This window comes from Struthio camelus, chromosome 3 (genome assembly GCF_040807025.1).
Source record: "Struthio camelus isolate bStrCam1 chromosome 3, bStrCam1.hap1, whole genome shotgun sequence".
Classification (NCBI taxonomy): domain Eukaryota; kingdom Metazoa; phylum Chordata; class Aves; order Struthioniformes; family Struthionidae; genus Struthio; species Struthio camelus.
Genome location: NC_090944.1, coordinates 80,697,190 through 80,717,575, shown reverse-complemented (window position 1 = coordinate 80,717,575; position 20,386 = coordinate 80,697,190). Strand labels below are relative to the sequence as shown.

At 39.8% G+C, this 20,386-nt stretch overlaps 1 protein-coding gene across 8 annotated transcripts in view; it reads right to left on the bottom strand.

Moving 5' to 3' along the window:
• The window catches only part of SYNE1 (spectrin repeat containing nuclear envelope protein 1), a 324,712-nt gene that overhangs the window by 135,587 nt on the left and 168,739 nt on the right, over positions 1-20,386 (bottom strand). For all 8 annotated transcript variants that reach the window (XM_068938684.1, XM_068938685.1, XM_068938687.1 and 5 more), the window contains 14 exons: positions 19,323-19,505; positions 17,655-17,798; positions 17,166-17,321; positions 15,184-15,348; positions 13,793-13,965; positions 13,078-13,231; positions 12,793-12,936; positions 10,249-10,413; positions 8,412-8,729; positions 5,020-5,175; positions 4,183-4,353; positions 3,124-3,450; positions 1,883-2,035; positions 517-684 (listed from right to left, as the gene is read on the bottom strand). In XM_068938684.1, coding sequence (XP_068794785.1) covers positions 517-684; positions 1,883-2,035; positions 3,124-3,450; positions 4,183-4,353; positions 5,020-5,175; positions 8,412-8,729; positions 10,249-10,413; positions 12,793-12,936; positions 13,078-13,231; positions 13,793-13,965; positions 15,184-15,348; positions 17,166-17,321; positions 17,655-17,798; positions 19,323-19,505 — 2,577 coding nt within the window. The remainder of the gene's footprint in view (positions 1-516; positions 685-1,882; positions 2,036-3,123; positions 3,451-4,182; positions 4,354-5,019; positions 5,176-8,411; positions 8,730-10,248; positions 10,414-12,792; positions 12,937-13,077; positions 13,232-13,792; positions 13,966-15,183; positions 15,349-17,165; positions 17,322-17,654; positions 17,799-19,322; positions 19,506-20,386) is intronic.

The following is a 20,386-nucleotide window of genomic DNA, read 5'->3' as shown; positions in this document are numbered from 1 at the left end:
GGGGTGAGGGGGCTGAATTTTGCTTTCTTTTATCTTTTGCAAAGCACCAACTATCAATGTAGAGAATGATTATCATTGATAACAACAATATCATTCCTGAAAGCAATGGAGGAAAGATACAATCTAACAGAGGAAAAAAATATAAAGAATTCAAAAATTAAATAATTTTTTCCTTACAAGTGTCTGAATCAAAATTGCCCCAGAAGTAAGATGAGCCTAATCTGCTTCTTGTGGTCTGCTTCTTGGGAGATCTCAGCAAAAGGCTGGCAGAGTTCAGCCAAACGCACAACAAAGCCCTTGAGCTGATGCAGACCATTCCAAGAAGCAGACAGGGCTTCAACAAAGTACGTTTGTTAACTGCATTAGTGACACTGACGCTCATTTATGCACTCAGCAGTAACAGGAATAAAACAGGTGAATGACAAATAACTCAAGCTCTGGAGTAGAGACAGAAAAGCTGAGAAGAAAAATTATACTTTACCAGACAAAGGAAGTTTACCTAAGCACCACACTCACCTTGTGGTTGGCTAGCTGCTGAGTAATTATTTCAAGGTTATTACTCTCCATGAAGTCAGGGCTGACAAGCCTGCTGGACATATGTAACAACCATTTCTCCCCTTCTTGCAAGTCACTATTGTAATCTTCATGTTCTTTCACTCTCAGCTCTAAGGTTTCAGCGTACGCCTGTATGTCCACATCAACAAAAATTAAATGTTAACGTGATTATAAGAATAAGAAAAAATCAGCAGTTTTAAAGCCTAGTAAGAGAGTTATCTTCCAAATTCATATTCCTGTGAGTTACTCTCATGTGATTACTCCTAAAGAAGATATCAAAGGGATTACCTGTGTGAATAAAATCTGCGGCACTGAGCAATATTGTCACTGAGGGTGAAATACCACACTTAAAGAAGATTGAGGAAAAAAATGAGGACCCCCTTCCTTTAAAAAAAGCAACACTGTCAATTTCACATTAAATCCCTTTAAAAAAATTTATTACACAGTCTTTTAGAGACTTCACCAAATATCGTGGCTTGGCCCCTGCCGCTTACAGTCATCATACATATTACCTGTGATTCTATTAGGCAAACTAAGGATAAACACAAAACTTCCTTGTTCTTTTTAAAAAAGATTTTTCTTATAGCTTAAGTCACCAAAATTACATCTAGTGCAACGAAAATCAGCTTTTCAGTATGGACTAGGGGAATATCCATCAATTAAAATCAACTGAAAAAGACCACCTGCTATTGGTGGATGGATTCGGGGACTTAAGTCAAACGTAAGTACTAACATGGTTTTACAAAGCTTATCCCTGTTAGGAGTAGAACCTATTAAAAGCTTTAGGAATAGTCATACTTTAGGACATATTCAGAAATGCTAGATATTTCAAAGAACTATATACATGCTGATTAAGGAATCAATGTTAATTTTGCCACTGCTGAACTAAAGTATTTCCTTTTCACATTTCATTTTCTCCACTGACTTTCATTCAATAACAAATTTAGACTAAATAGGTTTTGTGTGAGATTTAGCAGAAACAAGAGACAAAATGGCACGATTTAAGGGCATCTGCCTCTTTAAGAAGGAATTTATTTAGAAATCTCTTCAAAGCAATCAAAAGAATAACAAATGTACAAACTGGTCACTAATGTATTTCTCCTTGGTGCTACACCTGCCACACTTAAAATTCACTTCAGCTACTCTTAGATTTATTTAGGTAGAACTTCATTCCCTACCACAGAGGTTACAAAAATACCTAATAAAATCTTACTGGCTCTGTGTACAGGGTGTGAACTGACAATGTGAAACAAATATGTGACCTCTTAAAAAGGGAAGAGTATAGTCAAGTGGGAAGAACCAGAGTTTCCTTTCTGCCTTCTTTTACCTTTGTTGAGCTGCACAGTTCCTGGTAGGTGCTCTGAAGGTCTTGAATGTTTTTCCTTAGAGCTGTATCATTCACCAGATCAAAAAGTGCTTCTCCCTTTTCAATCACTGATTTTACTGTAGACTCATGGGACAGAACAGTCTGCTGTATGGACTACAATGCAAGCAAGCATAGTAAAACATACATTGAACACAAAACAGCTATTTCACTCGCTTCCCTTCGATCTAAAGCACAGCCTTCTATCATGGTATATATCACCCTCTCCTGAAGAGAAGGGCTTTGCCATCACTAGAGGACTATGTTTCTTAGCCGTACCCTGGGACAACAACTTCTTAGGCATTTAAGAGCAATTGCCCCCTTTGCAAGTCCCTAATAGCATGACTGATAACCTGGAGATGGCAAAGGAAAAGGAGTGTATGTGTGAATGGGTAAATGCTAGGGATAAAACCTGTTCTGAGGAACAGATGCTGTGAATAGGTGGGGAATCATGATCAAAGCTACCTCCTTAATGAGATGATATGCAGATAAGTGCATAAGACTGCACTCACAAGAGTGTGAAATCTGATCTCCTACTATCTCATTGTTGTGCCGCTGGGATAGATAGCATGGCACATAGCAGCATCCATGCAAAGACAGTGAGATACCAGCTTCCCAAAGGCACACAGCTTTGACTCACAACTTTGAGTATTTAAGTTATGTCATCTTATGAAACATCTGGAATCCTGAAGTACTTCACAAAAACATTATGAAGACAGGCAACTGGCTTTGTCCTAAAAATATTAATTCTTTAAAATCCTTATTAAAAACAGTGGAGGCTGTAGTATCTAACCGTCTTGGATGTCAGCTGAGATGGGACATTCAGCTTTAACCAGAAAGCTGGCTAAGCCAATGTAGACAGAAGCAACGTCTGCAGTGAGTGCTTAAACGGCAGTTACTGTGTTAATATCAACAGAGTTACTTATATGTGCGTAAATAAAAACAGAACTAGGCTCTGTAACATGAAACTTTCAAATATGGAAGCTTTATTAAGACATCTGCATTTCAAATCCAGGTGCTCACTCTGGTTCGCAGGTGCAGGTACCATGCATCTTTTCACTCTAATGCTGATTCAGACATCCAGATCAGATTCAGACATCCAGATGTCTCATAAATCTATGACTCTTGAAAAGACACCTGGATTTACTGCGACTCTTCTAGGTCCACATTCATTCATATAGCAGAATGATACAACCCCTTCTTACCTTGTATTTAGACAACTGGGCCTTCTTCTCATAGAGTTCACTTTTTGGCTCCACTGGAGCATGTAAGATGCCTTGGTACTCCATTAGCCACTGGGTCTGCGCTTTGTACTTGTCCGAGAACTCCTTGGCCAGCTGTAGGCACTTCTCTGAAGTCATGTGCTCTTTCCTGATCAAGCCAGCCAATTCTTCAAGCTGTTCCACGTAATCACTGATTTCTTTTCTTAACTGGGAAACTTCCTTTTCTTCCATGTACTTTATAGCTCGCTCTCCCTTCTCCCGTGCAGATTTCAGTAAACTATGGCCTATGTCCATATCGCTTAAGAGAAGCTGCGAAGGAAGTATCGGTTAACAGAAAGTGTAAGCAAACTCTTGCTTCTTTCCTTTTGATCCATTGTAGCTCTACTATCAACGAGATGCTAATGGTAAATTCTTTATTTTACTAGGGACGTAGAAGGCATTGCTAGGAAACTGAGCGGACTTTTCATTACTAACAAGCCTGGAGTTAAAGTGTGATGAACTTGAAATAGAAAAAACAAACACTTTTTTTCTACACTGGGCTTCTGAAGACAAAAATAGAAACTCAGGGCTTTCAGGAGAGGATTCCGACTCTGGATTCTGGAATTGTAGGAAGTTGTTCCTTAGCACTTTATGCTTAAACTGTGGGACATCTGAAGAACTCACTCACAACTCTGAAATGAAATGTGAGTACTGAGTTATTTCAGTGAGAAGAAACAAAGTCCTTCTCGCTACAGAGCTTACTGTGATGAAGTACATATGAGAGGATGACTTGGTAGGGGAATTTATTTTACGTTTTAGGCTAAAATAAAATATGCACAAACATGTTTTACTGAAAGATAGGATTATGTTATTTACAATTATCCATAACCTTAACAACCAAACTGTGATCTAATGAGACTGTGATACAAGCACAGAAAAAAGAGTACTCTTTATCTTGTTAACTTCTCCAGGTAGGTTGAACTTGGAAAAGGCTGTATGGATTCTTTTTGTGAACAGAAACTGAAGAGAAACGATAACAAATTGTATTTACATAGGCTGTACCTCTAATTTCTGCATTTTTTTCTCCATTGCTGTTTTATCCACCACATCAAACTTGGTGATTACATTTCTGAAGTCCTTATTGGTAGCTCCATACCAATTTGCATAAGCACTGAAAGCTAATTCTGACTCCTCCATACTTTTAACCTCTTCTTCCAGAAACTTTATTTGCTCCTACAAATACAGGGAGAGGGGGAAGAAACAAAACCAATTCAGATGTTTATCATTATTGGCTAATGATTGCAATAAGCTGCTATTTATTAATAAAAAATGATATACTAAGATTAAATGCACTGTTCCTGAGTCCTTTCAGATCTAGTGGATAATTTTCACTAGGGTCTTCTTAAGGTACAGAAATCACTACTGTTAAAATGGAGATAATACTGAGCACTGAAAAGATAGTTATATTTTGACATTTGAATTGCAATTAGTGACTACGGTACTATCAGACACTTAACATTAAAGTGACCTGAAGACTGTACCTTATCAAATCAAATTTCCCCATACCTATCTGTTTCAATGATAACCTGAACACTTTTCTCTAGAGATCATTCAGCATTCAAACCCATGAATTCTGAATTTCTCTCCTGAAACTTCCAAAAAACATAGTAACAACATCTGGTTAATACTGAAAACTTTTAAAAGGGCTTTGTCCTAATAATAGTTCTCCAGCACATCTAGTCCGGTGACATCTAGTGTATGTATGTGAACATGAATATTATATTATGGAGTCTACAGTAATGAACAACCTCTGATGAAGTCTAATTAAAAAAGACTAACTGAACCTTTTTCAGAGCTGACATTTTATAATGTTATACTGAACTAATGTTCATTACTTACCAACACATGAAGAAGAAGAGTTTGATATCGAGAAGTAAGTTGTGTGGCTTGACTTCCCGTTCTACATGTAGCGAGACTTTCCTCTAGTATTTGCTGAGCCAATACCCCAACTTCCTCCACATCATCTTTGTAGACTGTAATTTCTTCATGCCACTTCTATGACAAAGACATTATCCAGGTTATATGATTAATTCAAAGATACTAAACACAACAGGAATTTTGCTACAACTAAGTTAGAATTAAAAAGCAAAATCACAGAATCAGAGAATCACAGAATCGTTTAGGTTGGAAGGGACCTCTGGAGATCATCTAGTCCGACCTCCCTGCTCCAGCAGGGACCTCTAGAGCATATTGCCCAGGATCACATCCAGACGGGTTCTGAGTATCTCCAGCGAAGGAGACTCCACTACCTCTCTGGGCAACCTGTTCCAATGCTCTGCCACCCTCACAGTGAAGAAGTTTTTCCTCAGGTTTAGGTGGAACTTCCTGTGGTTCAGTTTCTGCCCGTTGCCTCTTGTCCTGTTGCTGGGCACCACGGAGAAGAGACTGGCCTCATCCTCTTGACACTCCCCCTTCAGATACTTGTACACGTTGATGAGATCCCCTCTCAATCTTCTCTTCTCCAGGCTGAACAGGCCCAGCTCTTGCAGTCTTTCTTCATAGGAGAGGTGCTCCAGTCCCCTCATCATCTTGGTAGCCCTCCGCTGGACTCTCCAGTAGTGCCATGTCTCTCTTGTACTGGGGAGCCCAGAATTGGACACAGGACTCCCAGGTGAGGCCTCCCCAGGGCTGAGTAGAAGGGGAGGATCACCTCCCTCCACCTGCTGGCAACACTCTGCCTAATGCACCCCAGGACACCATTGGCCTTCTTGGCCACAAGGGCACACTGCTGGCTCATGGTTAACTTGTTGTCCACCAGCACTCCCAGGTCCTTCTCTGCAGAGCTACTTTCCAGCAGGTCAGCCCCCAGCCTGTACTGGTGCAGGGGATTATTCCTCCCTAGGAGCAGGACCTTGCACTTGCCTCTGTTGAATTTCATGAGGTTCCTCTCCACCCACCTCTCCAGCCTGTCCAGGTCCCTCTGGATGGCAGCACAGCCCTCTGGTGTGTCAGCCACTCCCCCCAGTTTAGTCTCATCAGCAAACTTGCTGAGGGGGCACTCTGTCCCTTCCTCCAGGTCATTGATGAATATCTTGAACAAGACTGGGCCCAGCACTGACCCCTGGGGGACACCGCTAGCCACAGGCCTCCAACTTGACTCTGCGCCATTCACCACAACCCTCTGAGCTCGGCCATCCAGCCAGTTCTCAAGCCACCTCACCGTCCACTCATCTAGCCCACACTTCCTGAGCTTACCTAGGAGGATGTGATGGGAGACAGTGTCAAAAGCCTTGCTGAAGTCCAGGTAGACAACGTCCACTGCTCTGCCCTCATCTACCCGGCCAGTCATTCCATCAGAGAAGGCTATCAGATTGCTCAAACATGATTTCCCTTTGGTGAATCCATGCTGACTACTCCTGATCACCTTCTTGTCCTCCACACGCTTAGAGATGACCTCCAGGAGGAGTTGTTCCATCAGCTTTCCAGGGATGGAGGCTGACAGGCCTGTAGTTTCCTGGCTCCTCCTTCTTGCCCTTTTTGAAGACTGCAGTGACATTGGCTTTCTTCCAGTCCTCAGGCACCTCTCCTGATCTCCAGGACCTTTCCAAGATGATGGAGAGTGGCCTAGCGAATAACATCCGCCAGCTCCCTCAGCACTCGTGGGTGCATCCCATCAGGGCCCATGGATTTATGGATGTCAGGTTTAGACAAATGATCTCTAACCTGATCTTCCTCAACCAAGGGAGAGTCTTCCTTTCTCCAGACTTCCTCTTGTCTCCAAGGTCTGGAATTCCTGAGGGCTGGCCTTAGCAGTGAAGACTGAAGCAAAGAAGGAATTCTGCAACTCTGCCTTCTCTGTATCCTTCGTCACCAGGGCACCCGCCCCATTGAGTAGTGGGCCCACATTTTCCCTAGTCTTCCTTTTGCTATTGATGTATTTGAAGAAGGCCTTCTTGTTGTCCTTGACATCCCTTGCCAGATTTAATTCCAAGTGGGCCTTAGCCTTCCTTGTCGCATCCCTGCACACTCTGACAACGTCCCTGTATTCCTCCCAAGTGGCCTGTCCCCTTTTCCACATTCTGTGTACTTCCTTCTTCTGTTGGAGTTTTGCCAGCAGTTCCTTGCTCATCCATGCAGGTCTCCTGCCCGCTTTGCTGGACTTCTTCCTCAGAGGGATGCACTGATCTTGAGCCTGGAGGAAGTGACGCTTGAATATTAACCAGCTTTCTTGGACCCCTCTTCCTTCTAGGGCCCTACCCCATGAGATTCCCCTAAGTAGGTCCCCGAAGAGGCCAAAGTCAGCTCTCCTGAAGTCCAGCGTTGCAATCCTACTCATTGCCCTGCTCCCTCCTCGTAGGATCTTGAACTCCACCATCTCATGGTCACTGCGGCCAAGGCTGCCCCCAACCTTCACATCTCCAACTAGACCTTCTTTGTTTGTTAGTAGAAGGTCTAGCATTGCACCTCTCCTTGTAAATAAATACATGATTGTAAACATGGAATTATAACAGGCAAACAAAAGAGAATCTGATGACAGGCAATTGACCCAGAATGGAATGAATGTGATGGATGTTTTATCAAAACAGCTCAGCTTCATTTTATTACAATAGATGTAATACTATTTCAAATAATAGCAGAAACACAAGCTGTACTTCCTGTAGAATTTTTGTGTTGCCTACAGTTTTAAAAATGACTGTTAAGTGTAACCTTGAATCTCCAGAAATCTGCTTCCTTTATTTATTCAAAATCATGTCTACTCTGTGCAGAGTCTAAAGACAGTTACTAGACAGCAGAGCCATCACACCAGAATTTGTCAAATTTTACTTTGCTTACCACATTAACACCTTCCCACTCCAGGATCAACCTTTGTCCTCAGTTATGCCTTTGTATTTCACAGAGCAAATGAATTCCAGACTTCCCTATGAGATTTCAACATTGGCATATCCATACCTTTACCAGTAAAATGAATGTAGGCATTTGATAGCAGGAAATGTGCTCGATGACATACTCTGCAGCCTTGGTCTCTGAGTTAGCTGGATTCTCTTCCAGCATTAGGTGTGTAAGGGAGCAGAGCAGCAATGCCAGCCTTGTCCCAGCTGGGGACTGGAACATGGCCAGGGCATACACTTGGACCCAGTAACTAGGAAGCGCTCTTGGACCCCTCATTTTCAGCAGAGCCTCAGAATGAATAGCAATGCATCCTGTCATTTTCACTGTGAAACTAGACAGTGATGTAGAAACCACATCACATAACATTTTGTTAAAAGAAATCCTTAAAGTATATTGCTTACCTTCATTTGTTGCAGCTGCATCTCCTTTGTTGCTCTACCAGACTGCCTCCCAGTCCTGATAGTAACTTTTTCCTCCAGATCTGTTAGCCAGTTATTTACTTTCTGAAATTTTTTCTCCATTAACCTCAATCTGCTCACAGTAGCATTTAACCGCGTTCTTGCTTCAGAAAGCCTGTGCTGGTAAACTTGCCAGTCCTGTCGTACAGATTCCAGGGCTCGGTCCTCTATCTGGGGCGTGCCCCAAGGAATCACCTCCTCTCTGGCATGGATAGCAGCATTCAGTAATGCTTGTCCTTCCGCACAGTGGACCTGCAACTCCTGTAAACGCAGTTACAGATACAGATCCTGCATTAACAGCTTTTATTCACACAAGGCAAAGCCCTCATTCTACTTTAAAAAAAAAAAAAAGTTATTAAATTATCTAGATCTTCCCTACGGGTACTTAAGGTTAAACACACATTACGCGACCTCTATGAACACCTTATGCTGGCGTTTCATCTGCAAAACAAACCCACTACCAGTACTATTGTCCAGTGAATTAGAGAGAATTATTGATGAAATATGCTTTATGTTCCATCCTCTCCTGCTAAACTTGTTATAACTTCTGAAACAGTTGCCACCTTAGCTGGCATGGGAGCCTGGATTCCATTCTGCACAACCTTATAATCAAAATTTTCCAGCTATGGCAAATTGTAACACTGATTCTAAAACTGAATCTGTTTAAAAACAAGGAACAAGATGATGCCTGAGATTCACAACTCAGACTCTTTAGTAATAAACATGCCTGTTTATTTCTATATGTTTTTCATATATAATTCTAAAATAATTCTAGATATCCTCTTCTGGATAAATGTGGCATTTTCATGTTTATTAGGACTCGATTAGAAAGTATGCAGGGAATCAGTTTGATTAACCAAATACAACCAGGAAATTACCTAACCAATATAGTTTTGTGTCTTCCTGTTTCATAACTGAGATATATATTCAGATTTTTAAAACGAATTCAGATTTTTAAAAATAAACTCTTATAGAAAGACATGTATGCAGAATCCCTGATCAGACAAAGATCTTCTCAGTATCCTGCAAAAAATATGAAAAATTCCATAACTCAGGAGCTCAAGTATAGACCTTCTGTGTTACTGATGGTTCAAAAACCGGTATGAAATCTTAAGTCAGCTTCAGATCATAACTGGGAGATTACTGAAGTACTAAGGGTTCACCCTTCACCATCACCTGAAAGGTTCACTCATAGTCTTTCCATCTCACCTGAGAGGTGAGATTGGTCACTGAAAATCTCACAGCTGTCAATGGGACTAGAATAATTCAAAGAATAATTCATCCCATCAAACATAGCTGTCTAACAGAAGTGGGAGCTGGCTGTCCTTCTCTGTCTTCTCCACAGAAGAAGCCTCTATGACTAGCTTAGGCTACACTTTGACATTTAGACTCCTAAAGGTAGGTGAGATGCATCTGCATTGTAAGCAGTGAAAGATGAAAACTCAATGAAAGGATTACTTTCGATATTCTATGAAACGCAAAGAAAAGACAAGGCAGCATCCTCAACATGGGCCAAGACCTAAAACAAATTCAGTACTTGCATGAAAGCATTAGTATGCCTGGAGATCGCATACAAGGCCTGACATTTCTTCCTTGAAATAAGTGGCAATGTTTCCACTGACATTACTAGAAGCACTTTTGAGCAGCAAAATGTTTATATATGCGTGAGTTAAAGCTGTTCTCAAGGCACAAAAGAGAGGCAATTTCTGTTCAGCAGTTAATATTTTTCTGTTATTTTACACGTAGGATTTTTTGACCTGAGATGTCACAAGTTCTGTACCTGTAAGTCTCGGAGTGTTGCCTCCTGCTTCTGTGTATCACCTTCCAGATGTGCTAAGCAGTCAAGTTTCTCCTGTTCCTTCTCCAACCAGACTTCAAAGGCCTTCAGATTTCTTTGGTACTCCTGATGTAAGTTAAGCAGTCCTTCAGCTTTCGTTACTGCTTCCTGTTTATTAAAATATATATATATGTATATATGTATAATTGTTTCATCAAATCAAGAAGTTCTAAATCTAGAAGTGACATCAAGGGGATACGCTTAGATATGAAGCTGAGTTTTCCTAAAATTCAAGAGCATTTGGATTCTGAGGATAGTCTGATCAATTGTAGAGAAAGAGGAGTCAAGTGTGGGGATACAGATATACATCCTAAAAGATTCTTTACCTAAGTTCTCTGACTTTTGGGATCTGAACTTTTGATCTTGGATAGAACCTTAATATTTAATAACAAAAGCGCTATTTTACTTTTTTTTTAAACCAGTTGAAATTAATTAACTTTACTGAAATGATCAACAAGAGCATGAGCTTAGAAATTAGCTTATTTTTATTTGCAGAATTTTTTTTTTGCCAATGGAATACTAATCATCCAATCTTCTATTAAGAATATCCACTATCTTTAGTTTTGAAGACCAAGTCAGTTGCAGGCAATTCCTAAAAAATGCCATAAGAATTGGAATGCAAATTTACTATGTACATACATAAGCAAGTTACAACAATTTCATAACCAAATACAAAAAATATTACCATATCTGGATACAGTATGAATGGTATCATGTGTTAGCAACAGATCGGTCTTTTTAGGTGCAAGAAGAGTATACTACATGTAATTCCCACCCTGGAAGATCTGCTGGGAACAGAGGCCCAAGTTTAGATGGAAGCAAAACTTGCTGTGTCTCAGGGCAGCATATTACACAGGCAGAAAAACTTTCCCATAAACAGTAGCCATGAATCTACTGCCTGCTTTAGCTATTCTTAACAATTCTGGACAGTGGGAGGAAGTCTATCACGTACATGGCCTGTCCACAGCCAGGAGTGGGAAGAGAGGAAAACAGATTAATTCTCTGTCCTGTTACCAGTGGCTGCAGGGAATCGCAGGCTGTGGTCTGCTCTGGCTTGGGTCACAAACCCCCGGAGAAGCTTGCAAACTTTTCCTCCTAGCCAGTTTTCTCATGGAGCAGATTTCAAGCGACAAACCCAAGGAGTACATTCCCGCAGCTACCAAAGTGTTTTTTTTTCCCTCTGACTTTAGCCAATCTCTGCTTTCTAGATATCGACTTTGAACTTTGAACTTCTTGCAGCTTCAACAGCTGAAAGTAGCCTAGATGCTTAATACCATCACCACAGCTGCAAGTGGGGAAGATCCAAAGTCAGCTGGGGTGTTAGGTGAGAATGAAAGAAGGGATGCTTCTTGTTACATTAGCGAAGAGGTACAGAGCTCTTGTGCCTGTGAACTAGCACCTGGTTCTCACAGCTCCCATGCTGTTGCTCAAGTTGAGGATATACCGGCAGCTCATGACACCACAGATGTGTGCAGGAGACAAAGATTCAAGAAAAAATGAAGGTGAGAGGATCCCAGTGTTAGTAGGAATACTAGGTAAGGAATACTTACAATTTCCAGGACTCCCCTTTCACCTCTCTGGCAACCCTGAGTGAGTTCATTCAAACAGAGGAGGTCCAAAGAAAGACAGCTCATCGCATTCTTTGCGGTTGTGGAAGAGAATACCACACAACAAAGAACCACTTATGCATCTGAAAAACTGAATTTTGGCCCTCCCCACAGGATAAAGACATCCCTGAGAGAACAAAACTCAATTTTCTTACCCTGCTGTCATATAGAAAAGTGGCTTGTCTGAGGATGCAGTAGGCATAGTTTAATTACCACAGGAGGGATCTGGGTTAACTGGATATAACCATTTGGCTTTACTAAATGTACCACTGGGTCTTTTGCTCCTAGAGATGTCTAGATGTGTTTCTTCATCTTATATCTTACATTAAAAATCATCTCGGTCTTCACCCGTCTTCCAAATCCATCGTACTAGGATTTGGACTAGTTCGTAGGACTTATTATGCTGGATTATTTGACTACAGAGACATTTTTTTTCACTTGCTAATAAGATTTGTGTTTGATAGTAAGCCCTCAAATAAGTCTCAACCATTTGTGAATTGCTGCTGGTTGTGAATCTGCTGATTGTCTGACTACATTTGTTGCAAAACACACATTCATACAAACCACGGATGCTTTAGACTTTTCAGTCACGATAGGTAAAATCCTCTCTGCACTGAAGTCAATGAGAAGTCTGATATAGAACTCCTCACCTATTGCTTTTTTCAGATTCAAAACTTTAGATACTTTCTGAAAAGCTCTGAAGTTCAATAGCATGACAAGACTGATAACTCACCATAATAATTTTCTGTTTTATAAATAAATTACATCTGCCCCAAAATCTTTAATTTTTATTTAACTGTAAAATAAATCATCAGAGAAAAGACTTTCTCTGCTCCCTTGTTGTCAGCAAAATTTGTTTCAACATTAAAGAAAACTGTACCCTTGTTCTGTCTTTGAGAAACTTGTATCGCTCCTGAAGGTCCTGGAGTTCGAGCTGGGTTACATAATGCTCAGTCATTCCATTGCCTTTTATTTCAATAGTCCCTAACAGGCTGCTATGACTCAATACTTCTTCACTGAGTAGCTGAAAGCAGAGAGTAGAACAGATTTATGAAATAAGCAGCATTAAAACAAGACCACAGATTAATCTTACAGTTATTCAGTCTTTTTTGTTGTTTATAAAGTAATACAGGTTTGTTGTTGATTTGTTGCAAAGCAAACACACCTTTGCTTTGCTGAGGGCAGCTGCTTTTTCCCTCAGTTCTGCATACTGCCTCTCAGAAGCATTCATGCTTGCTTCTACTTTATCCATCCAGCTGGAAAACTGGCGAACATCATCCTGGTAACTTGTCCATTTGGAGAGCGCTCCTTCCAGCTGACTGTAATTTAAAAATATGTATTTGTTGCAACAGTGCAGTTTTTCATGCTATTTAAGCAGTCAGATATAATCACATATAGTTACTCTATCACTCAGTATCACTGTGTTTATAAGACAGATGTACTGCAAGCTAAACAATCCCAGACAGAGCTGTTAAAACCCCTACAGGCTGACTAGGAGCACGTCTGGCTGATATAGAGGGATTAAGTTTTCCAAACTTGGAAGGTTAAGGAGGTCTGTAAGTTACACAGCTAGCTGATGTGTGCTAGCTTTAGTAAATAAAACACAATTGAAAGCATAAGACCCCAAATTAGAAATTTTCTGGACTTTTTCATACGTTAGTAAGTTACTGCCTTCTAACGGTTAATTGCCTTGGTTGTTTTAAATTGAAATGTTTGCAATTAGTGATGCTCCACTACAGAAGGCTGCATTTTTTCTGCTTGTTTTTTTTTTTTTTAATTTTATTCTATCACCTTGAGTGTCACTGTTAGAACTATAATTACAGAATTTTTAACAGTACTTTGCTATCAAGCATCATTCTGCACCTGATACCCTTTTTTACCTCTTGCACTGGATACAAGCAGACAGAAGAGAAGCCCAGTTGTCCTTTAGGGTCTGCAACTGCCGTTCAATCACTGGCACACCCTCTGGAGACGTATTTTGCAGAACAGATTCTCCTCTTGTCAGAACCATTTTCATTTGGATTTCTTTTTCTTGTTTCACTGCTAGGAGTCCCTAAAAATTGAACAGGTATTCCAGCGAACAGATGTTCCAGTTCTATCATGAACTGTGCATGAATATAGCAACTAGCTTCACTGGAAAATTAACTGATTAAATTTAGCAGTTTGTAGACAAAGTCAATAGGAAAAGGGGAGTGGGGTTCATAGCTGGGTTTCACAAGGAAAAGGTATCTTTCAAAGGGTAGTTTCAGGCCATAAATCTTAGTTAACAGAGAAGTTTTCATTGAATCTGTGCAGGTGCACTATATCACTATATCTGTGCACTATATCAGAGAAGGTACTTCCGGGGTGGAAGAGAAGACATTCTGAAAGTAATGTCCTTTAGGTGGAAAATAAGAGTATTTACTCTGGAAGAAAAAAAGCTGTGATGAGAAACCCTACTGTAGGGCTGAAGTACAGTTCAACTAAGATGCAAAATGAGAGTATCAGCATATAAACTCAAGAGACAACCACCAATGTCATCTTTAAGACCTCAGACCCTGGAGCTGCGCAGCTTTAAACTACAGAGCTGCTAACACTATGTAAAGTCATGAAAAGCTTGACAATAGAACCTGAAAGACTCAAAAAACAAAAGGAAAAACAAGAGTTTAGTATTTTGCTACAATCTCTTGCTTTTTGAAGCATCCTTACCATTTTGTGGGGCTTGTCTCAGATTTTGAGCTGTGGCCTAGCTATGGACACCAATGTTATGAAAAGTAGTGTTTCCTGAGTACAGTCTTTAGCATCTTTTGTGCAGCTATATTAGTAGGTGCTGTTTTCTTAACTGTAGTCACCATTTTTAAAGCAAAATCCTACCTGGGAGACACAAATTAGTCCTGGACAGGCAGTGTTTCAACAACTACAAGCAGACTAGGTTAGGAAAAGCTGTGCTGAATCATTCATATCACCCATAATATCTGAGAAAACGTATATTAAAGTAACAGAAGTGAATATCATACTTCCTCCTTTTAGCCTTCAACAGTCACATACCATCTTCTGAGTTTTTAGAAATTTGTATGTATGCACAATTTTCCATGTCAAAGTGGTAACTATCTTAGTGAAAATTTCTAATAATGAGTGCTTTCCACTCTAAGAAGTGTTGAGTAAATGGAAAATCAGGATTTGAACTGTACAAGCTGTTACAATAATAAGTAACAACTCATGTAAAGGATGGGGTATTTGCATTCCTCTTACAGATTTTAAAGCAGCTGGTTCTGGAATCTTGTTTCCATACCTCCAGCTTTAACATCCGGCTGTCCAGAACACTCTTGTCTGCAGTGGGATGACAGTAGGACTCCAGCATGTGAACTGCATCAGCCATCCAGTCCTGGAGGTCCTTGACACCATGAGAGAACTGCTGGTGCTCTGCAACGACCCTATCCATCCTGGAAACCTTCTCCTGAAATTCACCCAGCAATTAGCACCAGCAGCTATTCAAATCATCATTTTCCCCCATGCCTGCTTAGGGTGTTAGAACAAGTTTCCTAAATTACATCCATCCATTCTCTTCACAAATTCATTCCAGGCTCAAGTAAACGTACTTGCAATTGTCAATTTTGTACACACACGTATGAGTTGTTCAAACACAATGTATACATGAAAATTTCAGAAGTGCCCTCTTTTGTTTTCTACATATAAAGTTCCACCTGTCTCTGCCTCATTCAAAGCAGAGGAAAGTTTTCTGTCTATCTTTCTTTCTTTTTTTTTTTTAATACTATCTGGCAAATCACGCCTAATTAAACTCTGCAGCAATGCTACAACTGAAGATAACTTGTAAAACCTGCCAACGCACAAGACAGATATAAGCCTGTGAAGCTATGCCACTGTAGCAACATTATTTTGCTGATATGTAGGATAAGAAGGCTTATTTTCCTCAACAACTCCTACCGGCATATCCATTTTTCTGCAAAAATCAGTAACACTGACATGAGAAAATAAAAATGCTCGCGTTTACCAGGCTGTTCATTGCTACAAGGCCTGAGATTAACAAGAATTCAGAGAACAGTATACTTTATGTTGTGACTGAGAATTGAAGCCAACTCAGTGAAACACGTTGAGGAAGTAACAGAGGGGGATCTGTCCAAACTTCTATGGCTGTCCAAAAACTTTGGGATTTCTCAGACAGACAGGATCATACATATCCTCTGCCCCAGATGCCATCCTCTCATTCTGACATATCCTAGAAATTTGGCCCACATAAGCTAATGGTAGTTACTCATGTATCTTTCCTTTTCTCATTTTTTAATCATGAAAATTCATTATGGCCATATATAGAATAATTTTCAGTGAGTCATACAGCCTTACTTATGCTTATAATTTTTATTGCCACAGAAAAGACAGTCATTAACAAACTAGTAGTTACTCAAGAATAAGTATTTTATGAAATGAATTGTTTTCCCATAACACTTCCAACATCCTAAAATTATTCTAATTACAGTAGTAACCATAAACCTGATTCAATAACAAGCCTCCTTCATGACTGGCACTTTGTGAAGAGTAACAGTCCCGACGCAAAGACCTTTCAATCTGCTTACACAACAGAATATCAGGTGGTAAAGCATCCTGTCAAGTGCCACTCAACAGAACAGAAAGAATTTAACCTAACTCCTTCAGTTCCTAGCGTAATGCTTTAGACTTTGGCCTATTCCTCTCCCTGAACCTTCAAAAGCAGCCTGACAGATAACAGTTTCTTTTTTCAAAACAATGCTGAAGACCAATCTATCAAGTTTTAGACAAGACACTTAGGAAGCAAATAATGAATCATCATTATAGGATGTCATGAAGCAACAACATTTCCTTATAAAGCTTCTGACTCTTAAAGAAAAAAGTGAAACCTCCAAGTTTTGAAAAATACCTCTTTCAAGTGCCTTGATTACTAAACTAAATTATCTTCAGTGCTTGAAGTAATCAAAATCAAAATCACCTTGTCTTATTACATGAGAGGCAGGGGAATTATTTTATAACGCGGTAGTTATTTTTTCAATTACTTTTCAATCAAAATACTTTAAAAAACCCACATTTCTGTCTTGTCAACTGTTCGTGGAATTATCCAGGTCCTTACTTCCCACTCTTTAAACCCAGCGCAAAAGACAAGATAGCTCAGACGTGCCGCACAGCAGACGAGCAAGACAGCTGCAGTATTTCACGTTTCATTCCTTTTTTTTCTCCATATACATCAAATGAACTTCTTAAAAGCACATATATGGGGTGTATTACCTTTGTCAGATTGCTTAGAGTAAGGTATTGAGAAGACAGCTGAGACACTCTGCGCATAAAGCTTTTGCTGACAGCTTGCTCTTCCCACAGCTGCTGAGCTTTCTCTTTTAGCCTGTTGAGCTGATGCTCGTGACAGCTTATTTCCTCAAGGACAGACTGTAAAGCACAAGCATGTTAATGTTAAGAGCGTATGCAAGAAAGCAGACAACACAGAAGCGTGAAGCCCCTGTAAAAAAAACAGAAATGACAAATGGCAAGCATGCTGAGAAAGGCATGCTGTACGGCTACAGCAACGAAGCAGCCTGTGATGAGGAATGTAGAGATGCAACACCTGCTTGTAGAGCACTGTTGAAAGCAATGCTTGAAACCAGCTCGTATCTTATTTAGAGGCCATAATACCAGATGATCAAGTTTTTATAAGGAATGGATGAGCCTGGGAGGATGGGAGAGGAAGGGCTGGCTGTATTAAAAAGGCTCATAAGAAGTCACCTGTAACTTTTGCTGTTCTCTCCTCTTGGAAGGAAGATCATGGAGTCGACTACTACTTCCTTGAACCATCTTTTCTGTCATGCTCAGCCACTCCTGCAGAGGCTCAGCACTTACTTCAAAGTCCTTCATCTGGATCTTTAAGTTCTACGAAGACATGTAATGCACAAATTTATAAACAGTCCTACTGCATAGGGTGCATTAAATGCACAACCCACAGACCAAGCACACATGACATGATATACTACTGCAGAAAAATATGACCACATCTCTTCAAAATAAGTAACACCAACTCTGTTTCTTCCCATCCCACAAAAAAGTTAAGAGAATACCTCTTTAGGAGACAAAACAGAGGCAACAATTTAGGATATGTCTACACAGTTGAGGGAAGGCCAGTGCAAATCTCTGAATAGAAAGCTTTGCAGAGCTTATTAGCTTTTACTCAGCATCAGTCTAACTCACTTAGCTAAGGCAGTCTGCGTCTAGTTTGGGATGAGAGTTACTTAACATCTGCCTGCAGTCATTCACACTGATCTCTATTTAAAGGGATGCTGTCACTCCTAGGGGCTGTACGACTAAGTTCAACCTAGTCATGAGGATAGTTTCTGAATATACTTTTAGTGTAAAACTTCGGTTGTAACAATGTGTGCATAACGTGTATGCAGGCATTCCTTCAGTGCCTGCATATTTTCATTATAGGGTTATTCTGCATGCTAAAAAAAAAGTCTATCTTGAAATATTTCATATGGAATAGAAATACATAGAAATGCATTTTTAGACTAATTTTGCTTTCTTTTTTTAGCTACAGCATTATCATTTAAATTAAATACCAGAATAAAGGAATTGGCCTACGAGAATGAAAAATCCTGAGCTCAGAAAGATTAACCTCTTAGGACACCTTCCCATGGCCACTCTGAGACAAAGAAAGGTAAGACCTTGCTATCTGAAGTTTCTTTGAAAGAATTTACTACATGACCTATTAACTCAATTTGAAATTTTTCTCAGCTAACTAGACAGCATTAGTCTGAAACAGGAATGCCTAGGTGAACTTTAACTTTCCTATGCTATGCAGAGAATTCCAACTAAGACCTTTTCACCTTAAAACCTATGACCTTGAAGAGACTGTGTTTTAAAGAGATTTACTTTCTATGCTTGTTGAATTGTGAGTTCTGAACAAAAAAGGGCACTGGGGCTTATTAAAAAAGTTGCTCAAAAGAATCTTCATTGCATTTCACCTGTTCCCAATACGAGAGACAAAGGCTACCCATTGTACTGGGACTAGACAGTCAGCAATGATGCAGAACTCTGTGCTAAGGGGAGAGTCCCTAAAAAACAGACTGTCTTTTTAATGTGTTTTAGTTTTCCAGTCTATTTTATGAGACCCAAGTTACGGTTACTCTGAATAATATCCTTCTGCATGAAATACCCATTTAAAACAAAGTTAAATCATGTGGAAAGCAGATAAATAAATATAAGTAAAATGGAAGTAGAATGGAAGAATGAAACTTCTTGAGAGTAGCTATGTATTAGTTGTGTCACATTATAAGCACTTACAGCTGGCTATATGGGAGAGGTAAACTGTAAGGACCTCTACCAAGATGTGTGTGTTTGAAACAAAAAGCAAAGAGGAGATTTAAATCCAATCTTTTCCTGCTGTGACAGACTGAATACCTCCAATGCAGATTCCTTTTGGTGAAGGGTAGCGATAAAATTTTTCCAATCTTCTTTAGCAGTAGTAGCTTTCTCCCGGATAACTTGAGCCTTTTCTTTTGGTAACATAGAGCACAGCAGTTCTCCTTTGGATGCTACCAAGTTTAGTTTATGTTGCCCATTCTCACTTTCTGATAAGAATTCCTGAAAATAATAATGAGATGATTGGCTGTATTCAGGAAAAGCTTTTTTTATGAACTCCAGGTCCCAGGAAAGCTCAATGGCAAAGCTCCCAGAAAATTCAACAGACATAGAAGTTTATTGTTTCTGCACATTAACATATTAATTCATATTTGGGTGCGTTCCATTTTAAAAGATTCAGGGACAACAGCTACCTAGACCAGAAGCGTCATGTATCTAAACAATGCATATACTAAAATTCTAGGATTACCTGAGAATATGTTCTGCACTTCATGAGACAATGACCTGTCCTTTAGTTGGGCATTATACTTTAAATCTTCATGGTACAGTAAGTGATAACACTTTTGTTTCGGGGAATCAATACCCTGGCACAGCATGGTTGGTAGCTGCTAGGGCAATGGCTAATTTTAAGGTAACATACAAAACGAACGCCACTTGAGATGACCACACTGTCCTTTCAATGAGTGTGCAGGGGCGTGGACCAATATATGGATCCTGAGCTATGTCTAACCTGTGTGATTTATCCTCTGCATCCTTAGCTTGCCTACTTAGTTCAAAGTATTTGTCTTTACAGAATACTTGCACAATGCTGCTGTGCAAGAAGTATACGGAAATATTTCTGTGCAAGAATTATGAGAACATATATGGAAATGAGCAGATTTTTAAATTTCATTGTATTAGTGCAATATTTTTATAACTTGTAATATTGAGGAGTCAAATTAATTTAGCAGCACTAAATATCAATGAAGTTATTTGGAAGTTATTTGAAAACTTTATTACCATACACAAATAGTTTAATATTCATAATCATCAAGTTACCTCCAAATTCAATCGGAGATTTATAGTAAGTCGATTGAGTCTCCCTCAGACTAATATCTTGTTGC